Consider the following 23,629-nt stretch of genomic DNA (forward strand, 5'->3'; position numbering starts at 1 on the left):
CGCCCCCTGCCCTGCGCCCCGTACCAACTCTGGAACGGGCGGTAGGTCTTCTTTTGTTCCTTGGGCTTCTCCAACTCGACAGCCGTCAGGGTTTCAGCCTCAGCCTTCATCCGGGCCATCTCATAGTCAGCGTGCTTTCCAAAGAGGGTCTCGCCCGAAAAGGGTAAGTTGGCCACCCTCTGTTGGACCTCAGGTTTCAAGGACGTAAGCCGCAACCAGGCATGACGTCTCTGGTTTACTCCATGGCAGTACCCGTGGGCTGCCAGGAGCGATGAATCCGCAGCTGCGCTGATCAGTTGATTAGAGACCAGCAGCCCTTCGTTCAGGATCTCCATGAAATCCTCCCTCTTCTCCTTGGGAAGGAGGTCAGCGAACTGTTGGGAGGGACTCCCACAGAGCCCGATCGTACCTCCCCAACAACGCCGAGGCACTCGCGGCCTTCATGGAGGTGGCGGACGTCCCGCAGATCTTCCTGCCTGCCGAATCCATCCAGCTGCTCTCCTTGTCTGGAAGCACTGTAGATGACGGGGTGGTGGCATGTTGTTTCCGCGCCGCCGTCACTATCACCGAATCCGGTGCTGGATCCACCCTGAGAAATGCTGGGTCCGAGTCAGGAGCCCTGTACTTCTTTTGGAGCCTGGAGGGGGCTGATTGCGTAGTCGCAGGAGTGAGGAACAACTCCATGGCGGACTCCTCCAATCCCGGGACCAACGGCAACAGAGGTCGAGACAGTTGCTTCTTAAGAAGGGTCTAAAAAATGACTGAGGTTGTCGGCGTGGGCACAGGAAGGATATAATGTCGTCTACAGGCGACACCCTCGTCCGAGGGGACTCCGACAGGGTAGGCGAGTAGTCCTTGGCGCTGGACGAATCCGTATGAGATCTGGACCTGCCCCTCCTGGTGTGCTGTCTAGATCTAGTAGACGAACGACGGCGACTCCTGGATCTCCCTCTCCGTCCGGAGCGGGATCTAGACCTCCTCGGTCTTGGTCGTTCCGCAGGTCTCAGCGGCGGAAGTTGTGGCGGCCTGACCGGAAGCCTCGGAAGAAGAGGCCCTGTAGGCGGAGTCGGAAAGCGCGGCAACGAGGTCGACCTCGGTGGAACAGGCGGCCGCCCCTGAGGTGGCGGAAGTGGAGTTGGTGGAAGCCCACGCGGCGGCGGAGGAGGCGGTGGCGGAGGTGGCGTCGGAATCCGAGGGGGCGGATCCTTTGGCAACGGAGGCGGTGGTGAAGTCGACCTCGGTTTAGGGGGCGAGTATACCACAGAGTACACAGAGCCCGGAGACTTCTCTCTCCTCTTCTTCCTAGCCTGACCCGACTGGGGAGACCGAGAGGCCGTGCCCCCTGTCGGTGAACGACGTCGCCGCCGTGCCCCCGATGATTTGGAGGAGCTTCTGGCGTCAGAACGTCTCCTGGAGGACGAAGCCTTCCTCTTAGGCCCAGAGCGCCTCTTCGGCGTCGACGAACGCCTCCTCAACGTCCACAAACGGCGTCTCGACGTCTATGATCTATGTCTCGACGCCGGACTTCTCCTTCTCGACGATGAAGATCGCCGTGACCACGACGCTCCTTGTCTTGACGTCGACGATCTCCTCTTCGACGTTGAACGCCTAGTCAACATCGACGGCGAACGACGGTGTCGCCTCGACGGCGAGCGCCGGCGCCGCCGTGACTTCTCTCGACATCGATGACGAGAATGAATCTGTACCAGACGTCGACCTCGACGGAGGACTCGACGTCAGTCCCCTCGACGTCGAACGTCGACGCCGCTTCGACTGGGGAGACGAGGAACAGACCGTGGTCATTCTTCTTGACGCCGATGTCGAGGCCATCGACGTCGACGGAGACCGGTGGCGTTTTCTAAGCCTTCTTCTCACTGGGGAGCCCCACAGAGGCCTCAGCTTGGGCAGATGAAGCAGATCCAGCATGCCCAGACCCACGTTGAGCTTGATGTTTTCTTTGCTCCAGTCCTTCGAGCCTGATCTTCTGTCTGTCCTTCAGGGTCCTGGAGGTGAAAGTCTGGCAGGTCTCACACTCCTCAGGAACATGCGCAGAAGGGAGACACAGGATACACACCTCGTGTGGATCAGACTTGGCCTTCTTCCTAGAGCACACAGGGCATTTGTCAAATAAGGCAGGCATATTTGATAAATGAGGGCTCAGAATTACCAGAAAAACACCAGCAATTAAAGAAGGCTCAAAAACACGTCGAGTGAACACACTCTAACACTTTAAAAGTGCAAAAAAATTGAAATAAACCCCAAAAAGGGAGAGCTCAATGCCCCAGGGTCCTGCTAGCAGGAGCCGGAAAGAAGAACTGAAAGTGGAGGGGACCAGCTGAGCATTCTGGGATACTGAGAGTTCTAGAAAGTTTCCTTAAAGGCACAGTATCCCTTTTTTGAGCCACATAATGACAGCCTATGGGGCTTGTCTGTCCACCCCTTCCTCTCTATCTTCCAGAAGGCTTTCTTGGTAAAAGGGAAAGTTTTTCTATGAGAAGAACTTGGCAGGCTGTGCTGAATTTAATTTTGGTGGAATATCTAGCTGAAGTACTGGACAGGTTAACCTGGTAATTATAGGCTGCATTATTTGTCTTTAAATTCTCTCTTAAGTGTCTATGCAGGACTGCACATAGAGACAGCTTAAGAGATTATTTTGATTGCTCCGGGGTCCCCGCACATGGGCGGGACTATTCACTAGATTATGACTATACACAGAGATCCCCTACTACATAACTAAGTAGTATCTAAGCCTGCGATCTGTCCATCATTATTGTCAAACCAGAGAGGACTTAAGGTATTTTAGGACCACCAGCAAAATACTACTGGCTATGTCCTAGAGGGCATATGTGAGCATACCAAAAGACTGCATTGACCAATCTCAACGCCAGGCTGGCCAAGGAGAATATTAGTTTTAAAACTGTTTCAATCCTCTTGGGCTCCCTATTCAGAGGAATTGTGGGGAAAGGACTGGGGTTCACCTTACTGGTTCAAGCCTGACTCCACCTGGTTCTGTGGAGTGAGATGTTAGTAAGATATTCCAGGTTGCCAGGCGCTCGTTTGTAAAACCTAGTTGTCTGCCTATTTACTGGAACAGGACTTTGTCCAAATGCCCACCAGGGTACCAGTGAGGGCCGTGTTGCAGAAGAGCAATGGCTCAGTGGTGGCAGGCCTTATCTGTAGAATTTTCATAAGGATATTTGTCTTGGTCTCAAATGAGGGCAACTGCAAATAAGGACCTTAGCTGCCCATCAAACCAATGCTACAAATGACATCCTCTCCAGTTGGTGGGCCAAATGGAAAGCCCAAGCCCATATCAGGGGATGTTATCAAGCACACTGGCTTCCTGTACATCTTAAACTTTCATCATCAGAATTAGGGGAAGATCACCATTCCCTACCTTACAATTATCATAATCATCAATGGATGGTGGAATACATTGTTCAGAGTCAGAGCCAAAAAAGAATATTGGTGGGAGCCGCCCTGGTGGAGGCATCTGAGCAGAATCAGACTGTTTGATGGCGATCAGCACTTTAGTAATTTTGTATTTTTAAATTAGTCAAGATTGGGATGCAGTCGGTCCAAGGTCAAACATCGGAATGAAGATTGGATCCTCTTCAGGTGCTTTTGATGAGTGGCGGCCTGCCGCGGGTCTAAGTGCTGGAGTAGGTATCGTGCCAGAGACGGTACTGGACATGGAACAGGTCCCAAGGAATCAGTCAGCACCGGGAAATGACCTTCTGGTGGTAATCCAACTAGAGGACCCTGCTTGCTGCCCAAAAGCGTGCCAGTGGGAGCTGTGAAAGCACACACAATCTGCAGCATGGACTCTTTAAAGGCCTCAAAATACTGTTGCGAAACTCGTTGGGCACCAGAATTAGGTAACAAATCGTTACCTTGCTCTGGGACTCAAGAGGAGAGAGTCTGAGCTCCTGTTGCCCTTGTTCCTTCCCCTTGGACACAGATTGGCGGGCGGAGGTAAAAAACAACTTCGTTTTTTAGGTCTCGCCTGAGCCTGCGCATGCGCTGCTCTGCGAGACATTTAGTAAGTGGGCTTTAAAAATCGCTTCCACACGCATTTGCTGGCCTAGCGCTTGTGGTTACGTGCACGCGCGTAGCCGTCAGCTTTCAGCGTCTGAGGTGCCATCTGGAGTGTGATCACTTTCACTGCTGTCGCGCGTGCACAACTTGCGTGCTTTTTTAAAATTTCCTTTTTGCGCGCGCACACAACTCGCTCTCCACTCGCATGTTTTTTTTTATTTCTTTTTTGCGAAGTGCGCACACAACTCTCGGGCTTGCGGTATCACCGGGCATAAAGCATGCGCCGCCTGTCTTTTCTTATGCAGACCGCGGCGTGCTCCATGCCCGTGAGACAGATGGCTCTTTGGTGTGCTCCTGAAAGCTCTATTTGCGTTTCCCCTCCCACTTCGCACAAACGGAACCTTTCCCTGAATGAGGCGGCAATGCCTCTTCAATACTGTATCTCCTCCTCCCCAGTATTTGCTGCTCTGCTCGACCTTCTCCCTCCACCTTTGGGGGTCTCTCCGCTCCGCCATAGCACGAATTTGCCTGCACTTTGTAAGTATGCATGTTATTAATTAACCACACTTGATTGGTGTGTTATTTAATTTCTTCCCTGGTCTTCAGTGTGTATTTTCTTTGAAATGCAGGTTTCATTGCATTTTGGTATAGTGTGTCTTTGTGGGTGCGTGTTGGTGTCTGATACTTATTAGTTTCCATGTGTGTACATGTTTGTATCTGTGTTTGTGTGTTTTTTTGTGTCCTTGTTGCTTATCTTACACTACACACTTCATGGCGCACGCATTTGTCTTTTAGCATAACATCAAAATACATGCGGATTCGGGGGGCGTGGCCAAGGTAGCCAGCATGGCGGACGCAGCCTAGACGAGCTCCTTCCCGCCGGCCGAATATCCGCAGAAATATCCTTTCCCTCCCCACCCTGAGGCACCCTGGTGAGGGAGTGTGGTGACGGAAGATGTTGCCTGGCACCCATTGAACATTTGGCAGACGGGGTGCCCTGGGGACCGCACACCGAGATCAGACGTGGTGAGGCCTGGGCTGCGAAGGGACGCCGGGGTCCTCGAGTTTCGCGGTCCCGGCGCGTCGGCGGCGAAGGAGCGGATGGTGATCACGGAGCATTGGTGACGCGGACCGGCCCCAAGGATCAGTGGAGAGTGGTGTGCTGCTGTGGCGGGGGTCCGGTCCTAGAGGCGGCATAGCGGTGGGCCTAGGCGGCCATTTGGAGCCGGGGCCTCGATTTTGGAGACCTGGAAGCCGGGATTTGTGGCGGCCATCCCGGACGACGCTGGAGCGGGCTCTTCTGGGGGGTGAGCTGAGCCCCGAGTGGCTGCAGGTGAGGAGGAGTGGACAGCATTTCCCCCCCCGGCGGCCGGATCGGGCCGTGCAGAGATCGCGGGGGGTGCTGAGAACGGGCCCCAGCAGGGGGGGTTGACTCGGCCGCCTCTGGCCTCCTTCCCTTGGCTCGTGGAGGCAGCGGCGACTGCCTGCGTTGCTCTGTGCGCCACCCATCAGAGAGACCCCCCCAACAACAGGTGGGGCACTTGAGATGAGACTCGGCCCGAGGGACCTACCTAGCGCCATCCCGGAGGTCTGCGGCGAGGAGGCCAGTCATACCCCCAATCGGTGGCCGGAGCGGGTCACGGCACGGGCCTGGGGGTGAGGAGGGGGCAGGCGGCTAGAGGCGCAGCCCCCCATTGTCAGTTGGGTTAGCGGAGATACCCAGGGGTGCCCTCCTAGACACGAGGCTGGTCCGCGTGGAGCCCAAATCAGATGGTCTGGGCTGCTCCCGGCGGTGGAGTGTTTGGCCCCTCACTGGGCTGGCCCTGAGGGGGTACCCTGCTCTCCGCAGCGATCTGGGGAGCGGGCCGAGTGGAGTGGTCAGCGGCTGCGCCCGGGGCCTGGAATGGAGAGGCCTGCGGGGGCGAAACTAAGCAGCTTATTGACCCGGCAGTTGGCTATCGCCTGGGAAGGCCCACCTGTGGTGTTTTGCTAGAACAGACCGGGCACATAATCCGGACCAATCGTGCAACCTTGAGTGCAGCCCTCTCCCGGTGGCGCCGGACCGGACCGGACAGACTTGGACGAGAGCACAAGCGGCCAGCGATGACACGAGGCGCTGGTGGTGGGGGGGGCCCAAGCATGGTCCAATTGACAAATTCACGGAGCCGGGGGGGGCAGCGTGGGGGCCTACGGAGGACCCCAAGAGGCTGGGCCTGACAATGCGGCACTTATGGCGGCCATCTCTCAATCCCCAGATGTGCTAGATGCAAAGATAGGGGCTGTGGGATCTGATGTTACGCTGCTACGCCAAGACTTGCCGAATGCAGTCTCCCGCATAACTGAAGCTGAGACGCGTATCTCTGGGGCAGAAGACGATATTGTGACTCTTAAACGCAGGGTGGCCAGCCTGGAATCTGTCCAGAAAGGATTGGCGCTCCGTGTGGAGGATGCAGAAGGGCGCGCCAGGCACAACAACCTCAGCTTTGTGGGTCTGCCGGAGGGCTGAGGGAAGGGTGACATGGAGGGTTTCCTGGTGCGGTGGCTCGAGGGCTGGCTTCTGCCTGACACTCTGTCCCGTTGCTTTGTCATCGAGCGGGCACATAGGGCCCTAATGCAAAAACCAACGGAAGGGGCACTGCCGCGGCCGGTAATTGCTAAGCTCCTCAACTATCATGATAGAGACATGATCCTGAAGCAGGCCAGAGCGAAGGAACCACTGCGGTATGAAAATCATACTATCCTGATCTTCCCGGATTATACGCGCATGGTCCAACAACAACGCCAGTCTTTTACTGCGGCCAAAGCCCGACTGCGTGATTTGAAAATACAGTATGCTCTTCTATACCTGGCCCGGCTAAGGGTCGTGTTTCAGTCCCGCACACACTTCTTTGACTCCCCAGAGGAGGTGTTCACATGGACAGATGAAATTATGCCGGTGAAGGTGAACGCGCCCCCGGGACGGGACTCCGACTCCTCACAAGATGGGTCACAGGCGAGGTCCTCTCGCAAAGCGCGGCGCAAAGACAATTGGAGATCCAGATCAAGGCAGCGTTCAGTGTCGGGCACGGCCTCTGAGAGGGAGACAGGGGCCGCCGAGAAGCAGAAGAAGGACACGTGAAGACTCCGAGAGACTTGTTGTTAACATATTACTGTGGCTCTCTGTGGTTAAAGGTTTGCCCGGGAGGGTGGAGTGAGTCGAAAGCATATGGGGGTCACGGGGGGTGCCTAGGGTTGGGGGGGGGTTGCATACGGGCGGGGAAGGGTCCCCCAGTAGTGGGTTGGTAGGTGTGGGTACTTGGGGAGTTGGGTAGCGTTATGGGGATCCATTGGTGGGGAGGGTCATCGACCTCGCGTTGGGGGTGGAGACCCTGCTACACCGCGACAGGTACTTCATTGTTCCTTGAGGTATGGGGTGGGGGGAGGGGATCCGGGGGAATGTTTGAAGATGAATTGGGGGGAGGGGACTTGGGGGGGCGGCGGGGCGGTTGTTACAGCACGATGGTTCATCAGGTTCTACTATGCACATGTATACGGTTGCAATCCCTGACGCCCAGGCACTTGGTGCTTCAACCAATAGATGGCGGTTAAAGGTCCCGGGCCAGAGCTCCCCAGGGCGGTGCTGCGGATTGTGAGCTGGAATATAAGGGGTATGCTGGATAAAATAAAAAGGGGCGCTGTCCTGCGACAAGGGAAGAAAGAGAGGGCTGATATCCTGCTGCTACAGGAGACACACCTCCTGGGCACCAAAACCCTTAGTCTGCAGCGATATGGATATCAACAGGTGTACCATGCTGGTTTTGTTAGGGGCTCCCGGGGAGTGGCTGTGTTGATTCACCGCAGGGTGTCCTATGACCACTCGACACAATGGGTGGATACACAGGGAAGATATATATTGGAGACGAACCAGTGATTTTCGGAAGTGTGTATGCCCCTCCCCCGCTGCAGTGGTCGCTTGTTGAAAAACTGTTTACTGTATGGGCTGAGATCCCTGACGTGATGGCTGTGATTGAAGGTGACTGGAATGATGTTATGAACAGTCGGACGGATCGCCACAGGCCCGGGGGTGAGCAGGTGGTAGACACCCCAACTAAATTGAGTGATATGGTGAGAGGCATGGGCTGGGTAGATACATGGCGCCATCAACACACACACAACCGGGAATACACATATGTTTCTACGGTGCACAAATCCTTCTCAAGGTTAGACTACCTCTTTGTTCCCCACGCTCGGATTGGGAGAGTGGACTCGACGTCTATACTGCCACGAGGTCTCTCAGACCACTCCCCAATTACTTTTGACCTTCTCCTAGACAGAAGGCGGCAACCGTTTCGATGGCGTCTCTCCACTTGGCACCTACGACAAGACGATTACCAGTCTCGCATGAGGGAAGCCATAGCCCACTATTAGGAAGACAACGATGGGTCGGAGACGGACGACGTGACCCTCTGGGAGGCTCTAAAGCCCACACTCCGAGGAGTGGACATAGCCTGGTGTGCGGCTGCTCGTAGGGCGCGTAGGGAGGGCCTGGAGGAGGCAGCAGATTGGGTCCGTACTTTAGAGGAGCAATGCACTGCGACCGGGGAAGACGGCGACGTGCGACGGTTACTACAGGCGCAGCAGGCTTCCGCGTCTTTACACCTGGAGGAGTCGCGGCAGATATGGCTAGCTACACAGAGCAGAATATACCAATGGGGGATACATCCAGCACGAAGCTCTATAGGCTCTGCCAGAGCACGTTCCAGGTGCAGCCCCTGCCGGGCCTTCGGAATGAGACCGGAGATTCTTTGTCAGCCCCCGAGGAGCTAGCAGACAGCTTTGCGCGTTATTATGCGGCGCAGTATGCCCCTCTGGAATTCCTCCCAGCAGAGGCAATTGATAAATTCCTTGCAGACCTCCCGCCGCGAGCGCTATCGGATGAGGTGCGGGATCGTCTCGAACTCCCACTATCAGCTGAGGAGTTGGGGACGGCCCTTGGGGAATTGAATGCAGGGAAGGCCCCCGGACCCAACGGATTCCCGAGCGAATTCTTTAGGAAATATCACCTCCAGTTGGGGGCGTATTATAAGAGGGCGCTAGAGGCGGCCAGGGAGTGTGGCCGCTTGCCGGCAGATTGGAGACATGCTGAAATCATGGTCTTTCACGAATCATACAGACCCATATCGCTTCTAAATGTAGAGGCGAACATCTTAGCTAAGGCTCTTGCCAATCGCCTCCTTCCATACATCACCGACTTGGTCCATCCGGACCAAGCGGGATTTATGCCTCACAGAGCGACGAGACACAACATTAGGCGTGCTCAGGTGGCGGTGTAGATGATGCGGGCCACGGGAACCCAAGCGGCACTTCTGCTGGCTGACATCGATAGAGCCATCGACTCGTTGAGTTGGGTTTACTTGCATGCGCTCCTGCCTCGCCTGAATCTTGGGACCCTGTTTTTATCGTACTTAAAGTTGCTATATACCGATCTGACGGCAGCCGTGAGAGTAGCTGGGGCTGTGTCAGGCGCCTTCCCTGTTGGACGGGGCACTAGGCAGGGGTGTCCCCTCTCGCCGTACCTGTTCGCCCTTGCCATGGAACGCTTGGCGGCGTGGGTACGCATAGACGCACAGCTGCAGGGCTTCGAATGGGAGGCGGGACCCTCAGATAGAATCGCGCTATACACCGACGATGTTCTTTTCTTCCTCACGGACCTCAATAGGTCAGGACCGAGGGTTCTAGAAATTATGCGGGTGTTCGGGAGGTATCGGGGCTCAACCTAAATTTGCGGAAGTCCACACTGTGGACACTGGGAGATCATACGGCGCTGGGAGCCTGGGCGTCGGCATTACAGGAGACGACCGGGGGCCTTAAATACCTTGGGGTGTTCCTGACAGACATACCTGGGGTCTCGTGGGAGCGCAATGTCGTTCCTGTCTGGGACCGGGTCCGGTCGGAGATGAAAACATGGTCCCGTATGCCCCTGAACCTCTATGGCCGCTCGGCCATTTTTAAGATGGTGGCCCTCCCGCGTCTACTTTATCAACTACAGAACCACCCCTACCCTATTTCGCCGCTGTGGTTTCGCCAGGTCAATTCAGCGCTGGGTCAATTCCTCTGGGCCGGAGGTGCGGTGAGAGTGGCGCTCCGTACCTGTTTCCTCTCCACATATTGCGGTGGATTGGCATCATCGGATGTCTTGTCTTATTATCAGGCGTCCCACCTGGTGATATTGAACGCCTGGTGGTATGGAGACCAGAGTGATCCGGCGTACGCCCTGGAGAGATATCTGATGGAGCCGGACACTCTACATACGATATTGTATTTGGCCAGAAAGAGGAAGAGGCTTCCGGTGGTTACGCAAGTGGTCTTCCAGATTTGGCGACAGGCACTTTGTCGCATGGGCTGGTGGAACAAACTGACCGAGGAAACCCCACTGTGGCAGAATGGTAGGTTGCCGGCTCTGGCGTCCTTACAGGGGTTCCGTGGCTGGGATGCGATAGGAATCTCGGCGTTGGGCCACGTAATGAAGGGCACGACCCTAAAATCGTTCCAGGAGCTGAGAGACGAATACAACATGCCAGTTCTTTCAATATTTGCAGTTCCGACATGCCATCTCCCCTACCCTGGAGGGCCTAGACTCCTTACCTGAATTCAGCCCCCTGGAAGCCAAGGTGTTCATTGGAGAATTGGAGGACAAAAAGATATCCTGCATATACCAATCGCTGGTTACACACTGCTCCCCCTCGCTCGACAAGCTGCGGACCAGGTGGGAGGGAGATGTGGGTAGGCTAGAAGAAAAGGATTGGAGAGAGGCTCTTGCCGCCCCCAGGGGAGCGGCCGTTGCCGTGCGCCTAAGATTTATCCAATTCAAATACCTACATAGAGCTTATTATACTAGAGAGAGGCTATGGCGAGCCGGCTTGATTGCGTCCCCTGAATGCTTGAGATGTGGTCGGGAAGTGGGCACTTTCCTGCATACAGTATGGTCCTGCGGAGCACTGGAGAGATTCTGGACGGGTGTTTGGGACTGTTTGTCTGAAGTATTGGGTTGGGAGCTCCCCCGTACGCCGCAGCTGGGCCTACTCCATGTAATGGAACAAGTGGGAGGTAACATCTACAAACGACATTTACTACTCCTCGGCCTTACCGTGGCCAAGAGAGATGTGGCTAGAGCCTGGAAAGACCCCCGGGCCCCCCCGGTGGGAGTGTGGAAAAAGGCTTGGACTATTGTGTGGGGCTGGAGCGTCCAGTATTTAAGGCCCGCGGCTGCCCCAGGAAACACTACAAAATTTGGAAGAGATGGGCAGACTACAGGGGTTTGTGGCTGGAGCCGCCGGCGCAATGCGAATTGGACGCAGGACAGATGCGCTTAGATCCTGGGTGAGGGGGAGTATACATTACTTGTTTCATAATTGTTTTCTTCTTAGGCCTGTGTGGACATCGTGCGAAGGGATAGGGTGGGATCCGGGAGGGGGTAGTTAGGGGGGGTAGGGGGGTGGGAGAGTTGTGGTAACGATGCTTCGTTGAATTATTGTATTGATTGCTATTCAGTGCCTTTTGCCTATATGCTCACGGCTCCTCCGGTGTTCAGAGTACCGTGATTTTCTTGCAATCTCTCTCACAGAAACAATAAAATTTTGTTCTGAAAAAAATACATGTGGATTCGTTCACACTGCCATAATAACCCATGGCCATTTTTCTTTCCTGATGTCCCAGTCAAGCTCTGCCTCCCCTGTTCTCGGTTTACGCTCACCCAGGGGTGAAATCTGCTTCACAGAATCCCGAAAATAAATGTTGTTCACAGTACCCATGCCACACTGTAAAATCTACTTCCTTCCACGCTATACAGGACTGCCAAGGATGGACTCTGAATGGAAAGCAATTACAAATGCAGTCCTGGGATTTTTTTTGTCACAGCAAGGCCCAACGAGCTTTGGAAACATCTATTCCAACCAGTACATGTTACGAAACTGGCTAACTCCACTCACAGGTCCAGGCCTCAGACAGTATTTTATCCAATAAGTTATGGTCACGCTTCTCATGGGGACCTCGGGCAACTAGGGCAGACTAGGCAGTATCCTATATTTATACTGTTATTTATCAATGGTTTCCCATGGCCACAATGCTGTTGTACTCCAGCCAGTAATAAAGTTACTTCCTTTTGGCACTTGAATGCCCACAGGTTTTTAAAGTTTACTTAAATGTATTTCAGTTAAAGACGGTCCATAACCATTAAAACACACACACAAAAATATACAGACAAAAATACAAATTAAAAACAATAAATCAACAACAAAATAACATTTTAAGATAAAATGTATTGTTATCGGCTTTCCTTCAAAGAAGTATAAAATAAGATAACTCTATCCACTTTTATTGATCTCACCATTATGCTATTATTTAACAAGCATTCGCATAGCCAATAGGTCTCGCCTTTGGGACCTTATAAGTGCTTAGCCATGCAACAGTTGATGTTGTTGCACCAAGGATATTGTGCTGCATAACTAAATACTTATAAGGTCCCAAAAGCGAGACCTATTGGCTATGCCAATTCTTGTTTATGTTTGCGCTTGGACTTTAGTTTGGACTTTTACAAGGACTACAACAGAAAATTAGAACTCTTGCAAGAACAGCACTAGGAAGGAGACAGAGCCATACATGTGGGAGTTACACGATCATGACTTCTATTGTTAAGAGACGTAGAGCTTCAACTGTTGGTACAGGATCACCTGTAGGTGATTCAGGGCGCTCATTTTGCACAAATTTAAGTTGTGCACTGAACCCAAACCCCAACAGACACTACATGTCGGTCTGCAACTGATATCTGTTTTATATAATCACGGCATGGCTTGAAGCCTGTCTTTTTAGGAGGGGACATAAATCCCTAGCACACTAGCTTTAAAGTTTTGTACAAGTTATCATAAGGCCAACGAGGGAGCGGAGCTCCAGATCCGTATCGAAAGATGAGGAAAGAAAGGAACTGACATCAGTGTGCTGGGGTGGCGCTTATGAATCTCCACTCTATTACATCTGAGAAGCTACACAGCTCGCTGGGAGCTGTAAAGAGCCACCTAGTGAGGAAGCATTGCCAGAAAAAGCTTCCAGATCCAGGCTGAGACCTACAGAGTATTATGAGGTGAGGAATCTGCAGTTAGACGTATCCATCGGAAACCGTATGCAGAGATCCATGTAAGTGTTTGCAAAAAAACATAAGCCAGCTAAAAGAAAGTGGAGTCAGTATAGGATTCTACCATGTAGGTTCTGCCATGGACAAATGGTTCAAGAGATACTTGTGAGTAAATGTAAGCTACCTTTCAATCTGCCTTGGAAAGCACCAATACTAGAATGTATAATTTAACCAACCAGAAATCTTACAACACTGATTAAAGAGGTTCAAATAGAAGTTGATTGCTCAAGATTTTCCAGATGCAGTCTGACGACCAGGGAATATTTTAAGGTGAGAAATATGCATCTACAAGCCTCTATCAGATACATGCTACAATTGAGGGTGGAACACTATGGCTAACACTTTACAACATTTCAATAGGACCCTTTTAGCTGTAATTTGCTTAAGAGGTGACACTTTAGTTCAGATGGTGTGAACATATCCAATTGACTTCGGTGGGGAGGGTAGGATAGAAAGAATGTGTCCTTCTTTGTCATGAATCAAAACAATAGGCAATATCCATAAGCATAGGAGCATATGCTTCCATGCACATAATGCTCCACACAAATCCATAACATTATCTAGTTAGTAACTGCTAATATTATAAAGCACTAAACAATGCATCATCTTATTCTAAACTCAGCAGTCACTATCTAATAAAACTCGAATATAAACCAGAAGAAACACAACCAAATTCAAGGTCAACAGATCACTTTCTTTGACTCCAATCAACATGGATCCTATACGTGCCCAGATTCCAAAAGCACTTTGGTACTACACAAATGACTGGAATGCACTATAAAAAAGCACAGACATTGTTCTTAAAACTGCAGTTATTTCAATTAGAGCACCGTTTTAGAAGTAACCCAAACTTCTGATACTTCCGATTAGTATGTTCAGTATTTGAATTCTATAGAGCCACCTAGTGAGAGACCCAAATAATAAATATGGAATGTACTACACTATTTTGCAGGTTGTTTCGTGATGGCAAGAGATGCTTGAAAAGGTCCTTTTTAATTGAAATGCACAGAACAAACGAGGCATGCATTTTATTTAAAAAAGAGCACAGTGATATGTATATTTTCTAATGAAATTAGCTATGTGTATTAATTACACAAACATTTACTTTGTAACATAGACAGGACACTGCTGAAAAAGAAGTTCCAATTGTTCTATACAACACAAAAGCATACCTAATAGGATCTGCAAAACATGTATTAATTTTCCTTCTTAAGAAGCCTTTGAATGTTGTTAGTACTGGGATCTTCTTTGTATCCATGTGTGTTAAAATGTCAAAGCAGCTATCTAACACCACTGAATGTGCTGCAGAATAAGTGTTTGATTATGTTGTGTGCTGAATAATGTGTCCTTTCTTGCAGCAGAATTCATTCCACCTTGCAGCACAATCAAGTCTTCCATACCCACATAATTATAATTTCCCAGGTTTACATGCATCCAAAATAAGACATCTGGAAATCGTAATGAAAATTGATTACATGTCTGGAAATTACATCCACTAAAGATTTTAGGTTTGTTTTGTTGGAAGTTTCCATATCTGTATTATAATCAACTATCCGAAGAATTAAGAGTTGGGTACTAAATGCATAAACAGCAAATATTACCTTAAACCACAAATGTAACAGTTAATAGTTAAAATCTGTTTCTTTGTTCATTAAAGGAGAAGTAATACTTATCTGAACTTACACGGGGAACATTACTATTCACCCACTGGGTGTTTGGCAAAATATCATCCCACAAAATGAGGCATCTGGCAAGTGTCTGTAAGAGTTGTTCAGAGAGAAGAACATTAGAAATGATAATCAGCAAAAATGACAAGTTTATAAAAAATGACCAGTAAGCAGCCGACAGACTTGTTCTTTTAAAGAAAACCACTAAAAGAGCCAACAGCTTCTAAGTAATAGAAAGCATCACAGCTAAAATCATTAAGAAACTGTCGAACTGTTCATGGTATTCTGCAGTTCAACTCAACCTTGCTTACCAAAATAAAATGGCTGCTGTCTTTATTTTCTTTCAAGACAACCCTTTGTTATTTACCCTTCTTGAACTTTCCAATAGCAAAACAATTATTTACCCTAAACCGTTCTCTCCTGGCATGAAATCTTTTTAAGATTAACAGATGATATTCCATTATCATCGATTATGAGATTCATCAGTTAATGAAGTGGTTTCTGCTGTGAAGCAGGTGAACTGCAAGGAGCAGAGGTGATCCAGAGCAGTCCTCAGCCTTTGTGTATCTTGCATCTTAGATTATGCAAAAACAAAACCTGTTCTCTAATGAACTAAAGATCAGAATACACATGAATTGGTAATGAGAACAACAATAAAGAGTTAACATTGCAAAGTATTTCTTTTTTATCAGTTACAGGTCCCCTGTAAATTCAAGTAATGATTGATCCCTAAAGATGTCAAAGTCTCCCTTAAGTCTATGGATGACTAGTAGTTTTAACTTGAAAAAAACAAAAGCACATTAACAATAGCACATTGCATTAAATAGGACTTATTGGCATTATAGAGACCATATGAACAATGAGAAATTACTGCAACAGGTAGTTAACGTTTTCTGCTCCTTACTAAGAGCTACAATGTAATATGCAGTGAAACAAAAAAGAACACTGCAGAATGATATTGCACATGAGACTGTGTAAGAGGGTGTCATTGCTCTACGGTGAGTCAATCTTCGGAATTCACATCAAAGCAACACATTACATTGGAAATGTGACATTACTTCCAATTGAAGTCGTTATAAATCTCAGCTAGCATAGTATTGCGCAAGATGGATATACAAACAGGTTTGATTGTATTTTGATCAATTCTGAGGTATAATAATGCCTTCTTGGTAACATTTTATGAGAAAGATGGTGCAGAGGGAAGTCCATAATGAAGTAGCCATTCACCACCCTGCTCTTCCTATTCCCATTCTGAATGACCTGCTATTCTTTTCTATGCACATTTCCTCTGGTAAAATCACGGCCTTTGGCCTACCCACCAATCCTTTGTGTTGAGCTTCTGGAGAAGCAAAAATAAAGCAACAGTCCTGGCTTGGGCAGAGACCTGTCGGCCATGAATCTACAAATTACAGTGGAATGCCACCTATTCCAATAGGAATCCAGAGAAATGTTGCACCTTTGATATCTGGTTGCTGAATAAAACACATACAGAAAGATGCATTTTTTGATTGACTGGTTGCCACCAAAACTTTGGGAACAAATTAGAGCTGTCAGTTGGCCTAGAACAAAATGCTACGGCTTCTAAACATAAGCTGTTCCTCTATAGCTTATTCACGGCACACCTTTTTATTTGGAAGAGCATGGGGACAAATGTGTAGAGAAACAATGACACGAATATCCACCTTAAACTTTCTGGAATCTGAAGCACGACTGACCTTTTTAGATTAAGGGAAAAGCGTGACAAATTGAAGATTTAGGTCTACGTTTTCAGTCTCCCAACCCACCACACCTGCTTCTCCTTGTCTCAGGGAAGAAAAATACATCTTTCTTCTGAGGATGTGACAAAACTTTATTCTCAGAGTCAGATTACCTCAAATAGGAAGCTCAGGAGCCTCTCTAAACATCATTCCCACTTTGAGGGCACAGTTAAGTGTAGGGAGTCACTGCCAAATTCCTTTTAGGAAGGCCGTCATAGCGTAATGCAAAATTATTTTCTCTTCCACTGTAATGCAAATATGTTCTACTGTTTCGATTGCCCTCAGATCCATTGTGGTCATCAAGCTTTGCAGCACTGTACTAGAACTCTAATTTCCGCAATATCAAACGTGGCTCCTAGCCTTGATCAAGCATGCAGTGCTCCATGTCTGAGGTACCTGGTTCCTGCATCTTTGATATGCCACTACCTCCATCTTTCGTAGAATTGTAGTACTCTTCCAGCCTACCAGCAATCTTTTCAGTAACAAATTGTTCAAGTTCCATAAGAGGACTTAGGAAGAGTTATCAAATTCGAACGTGCACCGATTACACAATCGTTTCATATCTTGATCATGCAGATATTTAATTAACATTCATGGATTATGAATGAGGGTCTGGAAGAATACCATACGTGACATACAGTGTTAACAATATTAGGAAGCTCCAAGACACACTGTGGGCCTTTTGAGGTTATTTCCATCCAACAGGAAATCTTATTCCTTTTTGGCTTTGAATATGAATATGATCCTGAGCATACTCTCTGAAGACCAGCTTTGCATTTCATGGGAGATCATCTTTTAGTGGCGATCACTACAGCTTGAATAATTAGTGAGCTGCAGGCTCTCTCAGAAGAGAAGCTATATTGAATGTAAAAAAAAAAAAAAACTAAGTTGTCATCGGAACTGTTTCTTCTCATTTTGAACCAGAATGTATTGCATGTTTTTTTCTGAATCCTTCTGAGGTATGAGGACCTCTTCAGAAACTTGATCTCCAGAAGGCTCTCTCATCCTCATATTTATTTAGAAAAGTTGAATGGGTGCCGATCTGATTTAGTTTTCAAATGTGTTAGGTGCTAAAGTGGGTCCTTCTCCTGAAGGACAGGCAGAATCTAAGTGCAAGGCAGTCTGCATCTAAGTGGGGTCCACATTTCAACTGGGTCTGAGTGTTATCTACACAAGTAAAGCAGGTAGTGCCTAAGGATTCACTTACATAGATTAATTGTCTGAGGTAGATTATAACCAGGACTGGAGCAATCACAGAGCACTGTGTCACCCTGCTAATAGTTGGATGAGGTGATAACAAAGTTGCATTTGCAATGACCTGTGTGATGTTCGAGAAGAAGAGGTAAATCCTGTCTACAGCCTTGACCCTTATGCCATAAGCACGCACGAGGAGAATGGAGTGATGAGCAATATTAAATAAAAGACAGGTCCAGAGGTGTAAGGACTTCATCTCTGTTCTTCTCTACTTGAGATCTGAGATCATCCCATGTTGTGAAGATGGACAATTCTCTACCACAGCATTAGGGGCAGACGACGTGCGCATCAGACAGGAGTTACTGCTCTTGTTAAATTGGGTGAACACACCTTTTACTAGCTTACCATGGAGACGGGTCTATAGTTGTCTGGATTATTTGAACTACTGAAGAGACTCTGGGAAGTAACGAAGATTCTTGATGATCGCTGGCAGGTAGAGGTCAAATGGTGACCCTGATTTTCCGCTGGAGGTGGCATCTGCTAGGATATCAGTGTTAGATAGCTAAGAAAAAGAACAGACTACAACAAAGTTAAAGAGGATGGAGTTTGTACCTGGGTTGGGCTGGGAGTGAAGTATGCTGGTCAGTGGTTCAGTAATGCAAGAATCCAAAATCAATAGCTTTTTATCAAAAAACTTACAAATAATCAAAAGGGAGGGATCACTTGTCCTGCGTGAACCAGGGTATGCAGGAGATCGAACAACGGTGTCTCCAAAAATTAAACCCTCATGCACGTGTAGGGTAGCGTTGCGTGGTAAGCGGTATATCTTGATTCTCCGCTTTGCTGACACGTGTGTGCATAATCATCGGGTTTTGCGGTATGCAGCCTCCACCAGGAGGATCTTACCCTCGGTAAAAACAGTAGTGACCCAGTGATGTGGAGGGAGTGTAGGACAGTAAAAATCCCCCGGATACCCAGTAAATGGACTTTTATTAGATCTGGGTTCGGGTGGATCCCATTAGGGGAATGCTCCAATCATGTGCGCTCTGTTGAAAAAGATTAAGTTTTCAGGACGCACTAGCATTCAAAAATGATTTAAAATGGCCAACATGTTTCAGCCCTCTATGCCGTGAATCGGACTTTAGGGCTTTCTTCAGGACCCGTGGTGAAAGGTGATAGTGATGCTAAACTATTAAATTTATAGCAAGCAGGTGTGTAGAAAAAGGGAAACTTTCAACCTGTTTCTTTGTTCTCGAGGTCGCAATGTACCTATAGTTCAAACATAATAATAAGGGACACACACAAACATACACAAATACAAAAGAAAGGGTAAGGGAGACACATAATGTAGTGAATTCACTACTAATAAATGCAGTTTGTTGCAACTTAAAATAGCAATACTTCGTAACCCCCAGTAATTGGCAGTGTCAACTCTCTCTTTCTCCAGCAAGCTGATGCATGCAAAAAGTGGTTCATAGATAGTAAATCATACTCATATGGCAATTTTTTGGGTTAAAGAGACCCCACCACTTGGAGGACTATCGTGATAAGTCACAAGTGGTAATTGTTTGTCATGTGGCATGCAGTCAATACTCATTCATAAGTGCAATTTCCAATATCTTTCGTATGAAATGGAATGCCCCGCGTAGTGAAAATCTTTCATACCGCCGTGCTCTGTGCGTCAGATTCATACCTAGAATAAACAATAGTTACACCTCCTTTCATTGTAACCGGGGCATATATATATTCATATTTAAATGCTATGCCAGTAGGATAGTACCTGTCCACTAGGACGATTTCGGTGATGAATCGTGATATGTGGCCATTGTATTTCAAACATCACATGCAGGATTCTTCATTCGTGAAAGAAATCTCTAATACATTACAGTGTGGGGCTAATAATGGTTGCTTAACGTAGTGACGATAACATGCCGATGTGCTTATGTGCGCCCTCTGCGCCAAAATCATACCTGAGATATATATTAGTTATACCTCCTTCGGGTCCTGCATACCCTGGTTCACGCAGGACAAGTGATCCCTCCCTTTTGATTATTTGTAATTACCCAAGGAAACTGAGGGATCAGTATTTTCCTTCTCCCCCTCCAATTGATTAGCATATCAAAAAACTTAGCCAGCATGATTCACAAATATTTAGAAGAGATAGGTTGAGTTGTAGTTGCCACAGGGTTGTGGAATTCAGATATAATCTTCAGTGTGAGCAGCCTTGCATTCCCAATTTATATTCCGAATAGTAGAAGTTGCTGTTTAAGTAACCGCTTCTATGCTGGGCTTCGGTTTATGTTCCGGGATGTGATCCTTTGACTCAAGAGCAGAGAGTGTTTTTGTAAACCCTCTTTGGCGGCGCGAGTAATTCATCTGGCATTTGAGCAGTGTCAAAGGGTTGGGGCACACAAGATTCAACTAGAGGCAAAGACTTGTGGTGAGGTTGCTGGAATAGTTAGAGATTTCTTCAAATACTGAACAGTTCAAAGTGCTCTAGCAGTGGTATTATTGGAATGTGAGGCCTTTATGGAAGGTTTTAAGATCAACATATCCAATGTTATTTGGAAGGGGTAAGCTGGTGGTCAATAAATATTTCCTACTAGCAGAATTGGCACACAGGGTAAGCCAAGCTGTGAATGTGCATGCATGACAGGTTAATAATGTTCACTAGACTGCAGTGTGGGTTAGATCTTCAGTAGTTATGGTTTGGGAATGCCAACTTGATGCTGAAATTGCCAAGATGTGTGAAAGACTAGTAATGAAATCAAGTCACATTAATGAGAGAAACCAGGTTGGATGAGGTGAGGCGCTATCAGCTCAGCGGAGAGCACCGGGTTGAATTGTGGAGGAGCAGTGTATTGCAGGCTTTCCAGCCGAGGGTCAAATAGATTAGTTGCATACAAAGTTCTCTTTAGGTTTGCTGGCTTTGGCTTGAAGTCCAGGCCAGACACCCTGGGAAAAGGTGCATAAGTATCGCAAATGTCAAGGCTGTGACAAGTGGATGGGGAAAAAGGAAGAGATCCAGAGAGAGGAGGCAGCGCCCTGGATCAACAGAGAGGGGTAGTAAAAAATACAACAAACAGTAAAGAAGGAATTCAACAATAAGAAAACGGCAAGCAAATAGTCTACTACACCGCTTTTCAGATACCCTAACAGGCAGCGGTCAACTTACCACAAAGAGAGAGCACGCACCAGGAAGCTCTTCACTGCGGTCTCTCCCCTTGCCCAGACAGAGCCAAGATCGAATAAGGAGCAGCATCATTTCAGAATGAATTTCCTTTCTGACTCACAACCTTATCTTTATCGTTTCTGTTCAGAGCCTCATAAATGCACTGCATGATTTTATTGCCAAGCACTTTGATATTTATCTACAGTGTACATGTTACATACCCTCAATAATAGAAACTCTGGCTTAACAAAGTCCAGCAAGTACATCGTGTCAGGAGCTCTGAGCCAGTCCGCAATAGACCTGTTTAAATAGAACATTAAAGTAATCAGACAACATGCTGTTTCCAGATATACATATTCACAATGGTCAAGCACTTTTTTTCAAAACTAAGATTACATGTATCTGCTTCAATTTTACACCAACATCTTGTTAATTGTAGAGAATGTATTTGTGAAAATGAAATACCAATGAAATGCATGCCTTCCTAGTTCTCCACACAGATCTTTTTTCCCAAAGATCAGATACAATTTAGCATGTTTGGGCAACATTTTGAAGCAGATGATATAAACAACGAGCCTTAAAACAAAAGCTTAGAATGTGTACTGGTATGGGTATTCAAAGTGGGTCCCGACTGCTGGATCCACGTTAGATTTTTAAGATTGCCTCAAAATAAACTGGCATATAAACATCTAATAGAAATCATTTACGTCAATGGCTAATCATGAAAGTTTACATTTAACATGGATTTAAAAAAATTAATTGAGTTAGATAAATGTGAAGATTGTGTTTCATTACACAGGGAATATTTCCTTCTTTTATCTGGGAGCTGGTGTATGTATCTTATGTTGGGTACATATTACACATTCAGTCAGTTGCTACGGCCCCAAGCTCATGATTCATGACATGCACTATGACTTTGTACTAGCACATTAGTGAATGTTGAAAGGGTAACATTTTAAAGGATGTTCCTTTAGCAGTTTCTTGAAATATAACTTTTTGGTAGAGTACCAGATAAAAATGCAGTGCAGCATGGTGGACAAACATTGAGTGACTATCAACCTCTAAACGGTGTGAAGTTAAGTCCTAACACAGACAAGCCTTACTATCCTTAGGCAAAATCAACACCTCACCCTTTGGCAGAAGAATGCTTCCTTGAGAAGTATGCTGCAAAAATTGATCTGTGCAGTACTGTTGGAAAACGCTAACCGACTTTCAGTGTACTAACATTAAAAAAAGAGCACAGCTAGTTTTGGGGAGGACGACAAGAGATTCCATCTCCAATATGTTTCCCGGCCTTGCCCCAACAGGTTGGTTCCATAGAGTCATTCCCCACTGCCCCGCCGTCCTCAACTACAAGGTAATCTCTCGCCCGCCGTTTGCGCTTTTGAAAAACAGCATGGGAGAGAGCCATCCTGATTGGGAAAATTCACACAGGCACATTGTGATAAGTTCTCCACTTTAAGCGCTACTGAGGCACAACAAAGGGAGAGAACATGTTGGTCAGACCTTTGCAAAAGTCCCCTCTCAACAGGGGATTTGGAAAGGGATGGCTTGTCCAGAAGGCAGAAGAAGGTTGACAAGGTCATAAGATATCCCTTCACTGTACTTACTGTGCATCCTTTTTGGACCAAAGACATTTTCAACTTAGAGACGTCCGATAATCGAGTTGAAGGGATTTGTCTGGTCCAAGTGACAAACTTATGCCATGTACCAGAGTAGACAGTTTTAGTGGACGAGTGATGGGATGACAAAATGGCATCCACTTCAATTGTAAGCAGCTGAAAAACAGTCAAATGTCTCCACTCAATCTCCAAGCACGAAGATGTAGCCTCAGAAGATTTACATGGGGGACCTACCCTTCTGATTAGGAAAGAAGGTCCACCCTAAGATGAAGGCTGAGTGGGGGGTATGCTGCAGAACCTCAGTTAAAATATTGGCCCCATATTGGCCCCGGTTTCCACCATGGGTAAGCCCAATGTTTCAGTTGCCTCCCTAATGGTCGTATGGTAGGAGGCCACCCTTGAGGACGAGGGTGCCCGAAGGGGTCAGATACTCTTGCTCGGGTGAGGTGTTCAGCCCACTGGCCTCAGCCAGCTTTAGAAACTCCTCAAGGACCTTGCATGCATCTTGATGGTCATACTGATCCGAATCCTTGCCAATGAGGTTATATAGGGAGCAGTTTTACTCCCTATATGCTTATTCTTCTAGGAGGCACTGCACTGCTCTCCTTGACCTCAGAACAGGCTCCAGAGGCTGTGAAATCAAAATAATCTGTTCTTGAACCGGGGCTTGGCTGGAATGCAAGCTACCACCATTGGGGCACCAATGGAGCCAAACTTCACTGGCAATAGCGACTAGAAGGATGTGAGCGGTGGCATATGAAAACCTGCTAGCGAAAATTTGCAGAACAACCGAAGGGGACCATGAAGCCCGAAGATGCTCCAGAGGGGACAGTCACCTACCAACCCTGAACACCTCAAACATGGGAGTTCAGGTACAGCACTGGATTTGAAACAGGTGCCAGGAAAGGAGGGCAGAGCTGGTGCCAGTTCCTAGAGTCAACGCTAGTGCTGGGACCTTCACCAGTGTCAGGTTCCAAAGAGGGCCTGATTTCAACCAGCTCCAAAGAAGAGCC

The 23,629-nt window shown here is 47.9% G+C and overlaps 1 protein-coding gene across 1 annotated transcript in view; it reads right to left on the reverse strand.

The window, feature by feature from the left end:
* ANAPC1 (anaphase promoting complex subunit 1) overlaps positions 1–23,629 on the reverse strand; it is an 815,950-nt gene that overhangs the window by 358,262 nt on the left and 434,059 nt on the right. The window contains exons 32-33 of the mRNA XM_078648767.1: positions 21,216–21,294; positions 14,888–14,962 (exon numbers count right to left, since the gene is read on the reverse strand). Coding sequence (XP_078504893.1) covers positions 14,888–14,962; positions 21,216–21,294 — 154 coding nt within the window. The remainder of the gene's footprint in view (positions 1–14,887; positions 14,963–21,215; positions 21,295–23,629) is intronic.

The sequence above is a fragment of the Lissotriton helveticus genome, chromosome 6, assembly GCF_964261635.1.
Source record: "Lissotriton helveticus chromosome 6, aLisHel1.1, whole genome shotgun sequence".
Classification (NCBI taxonomy): Eukaryota; Metazoa; Chordata; class Amphibia; order Caudata; family Salamandridae; genus Lissotriton; species Lissotriton helveticus.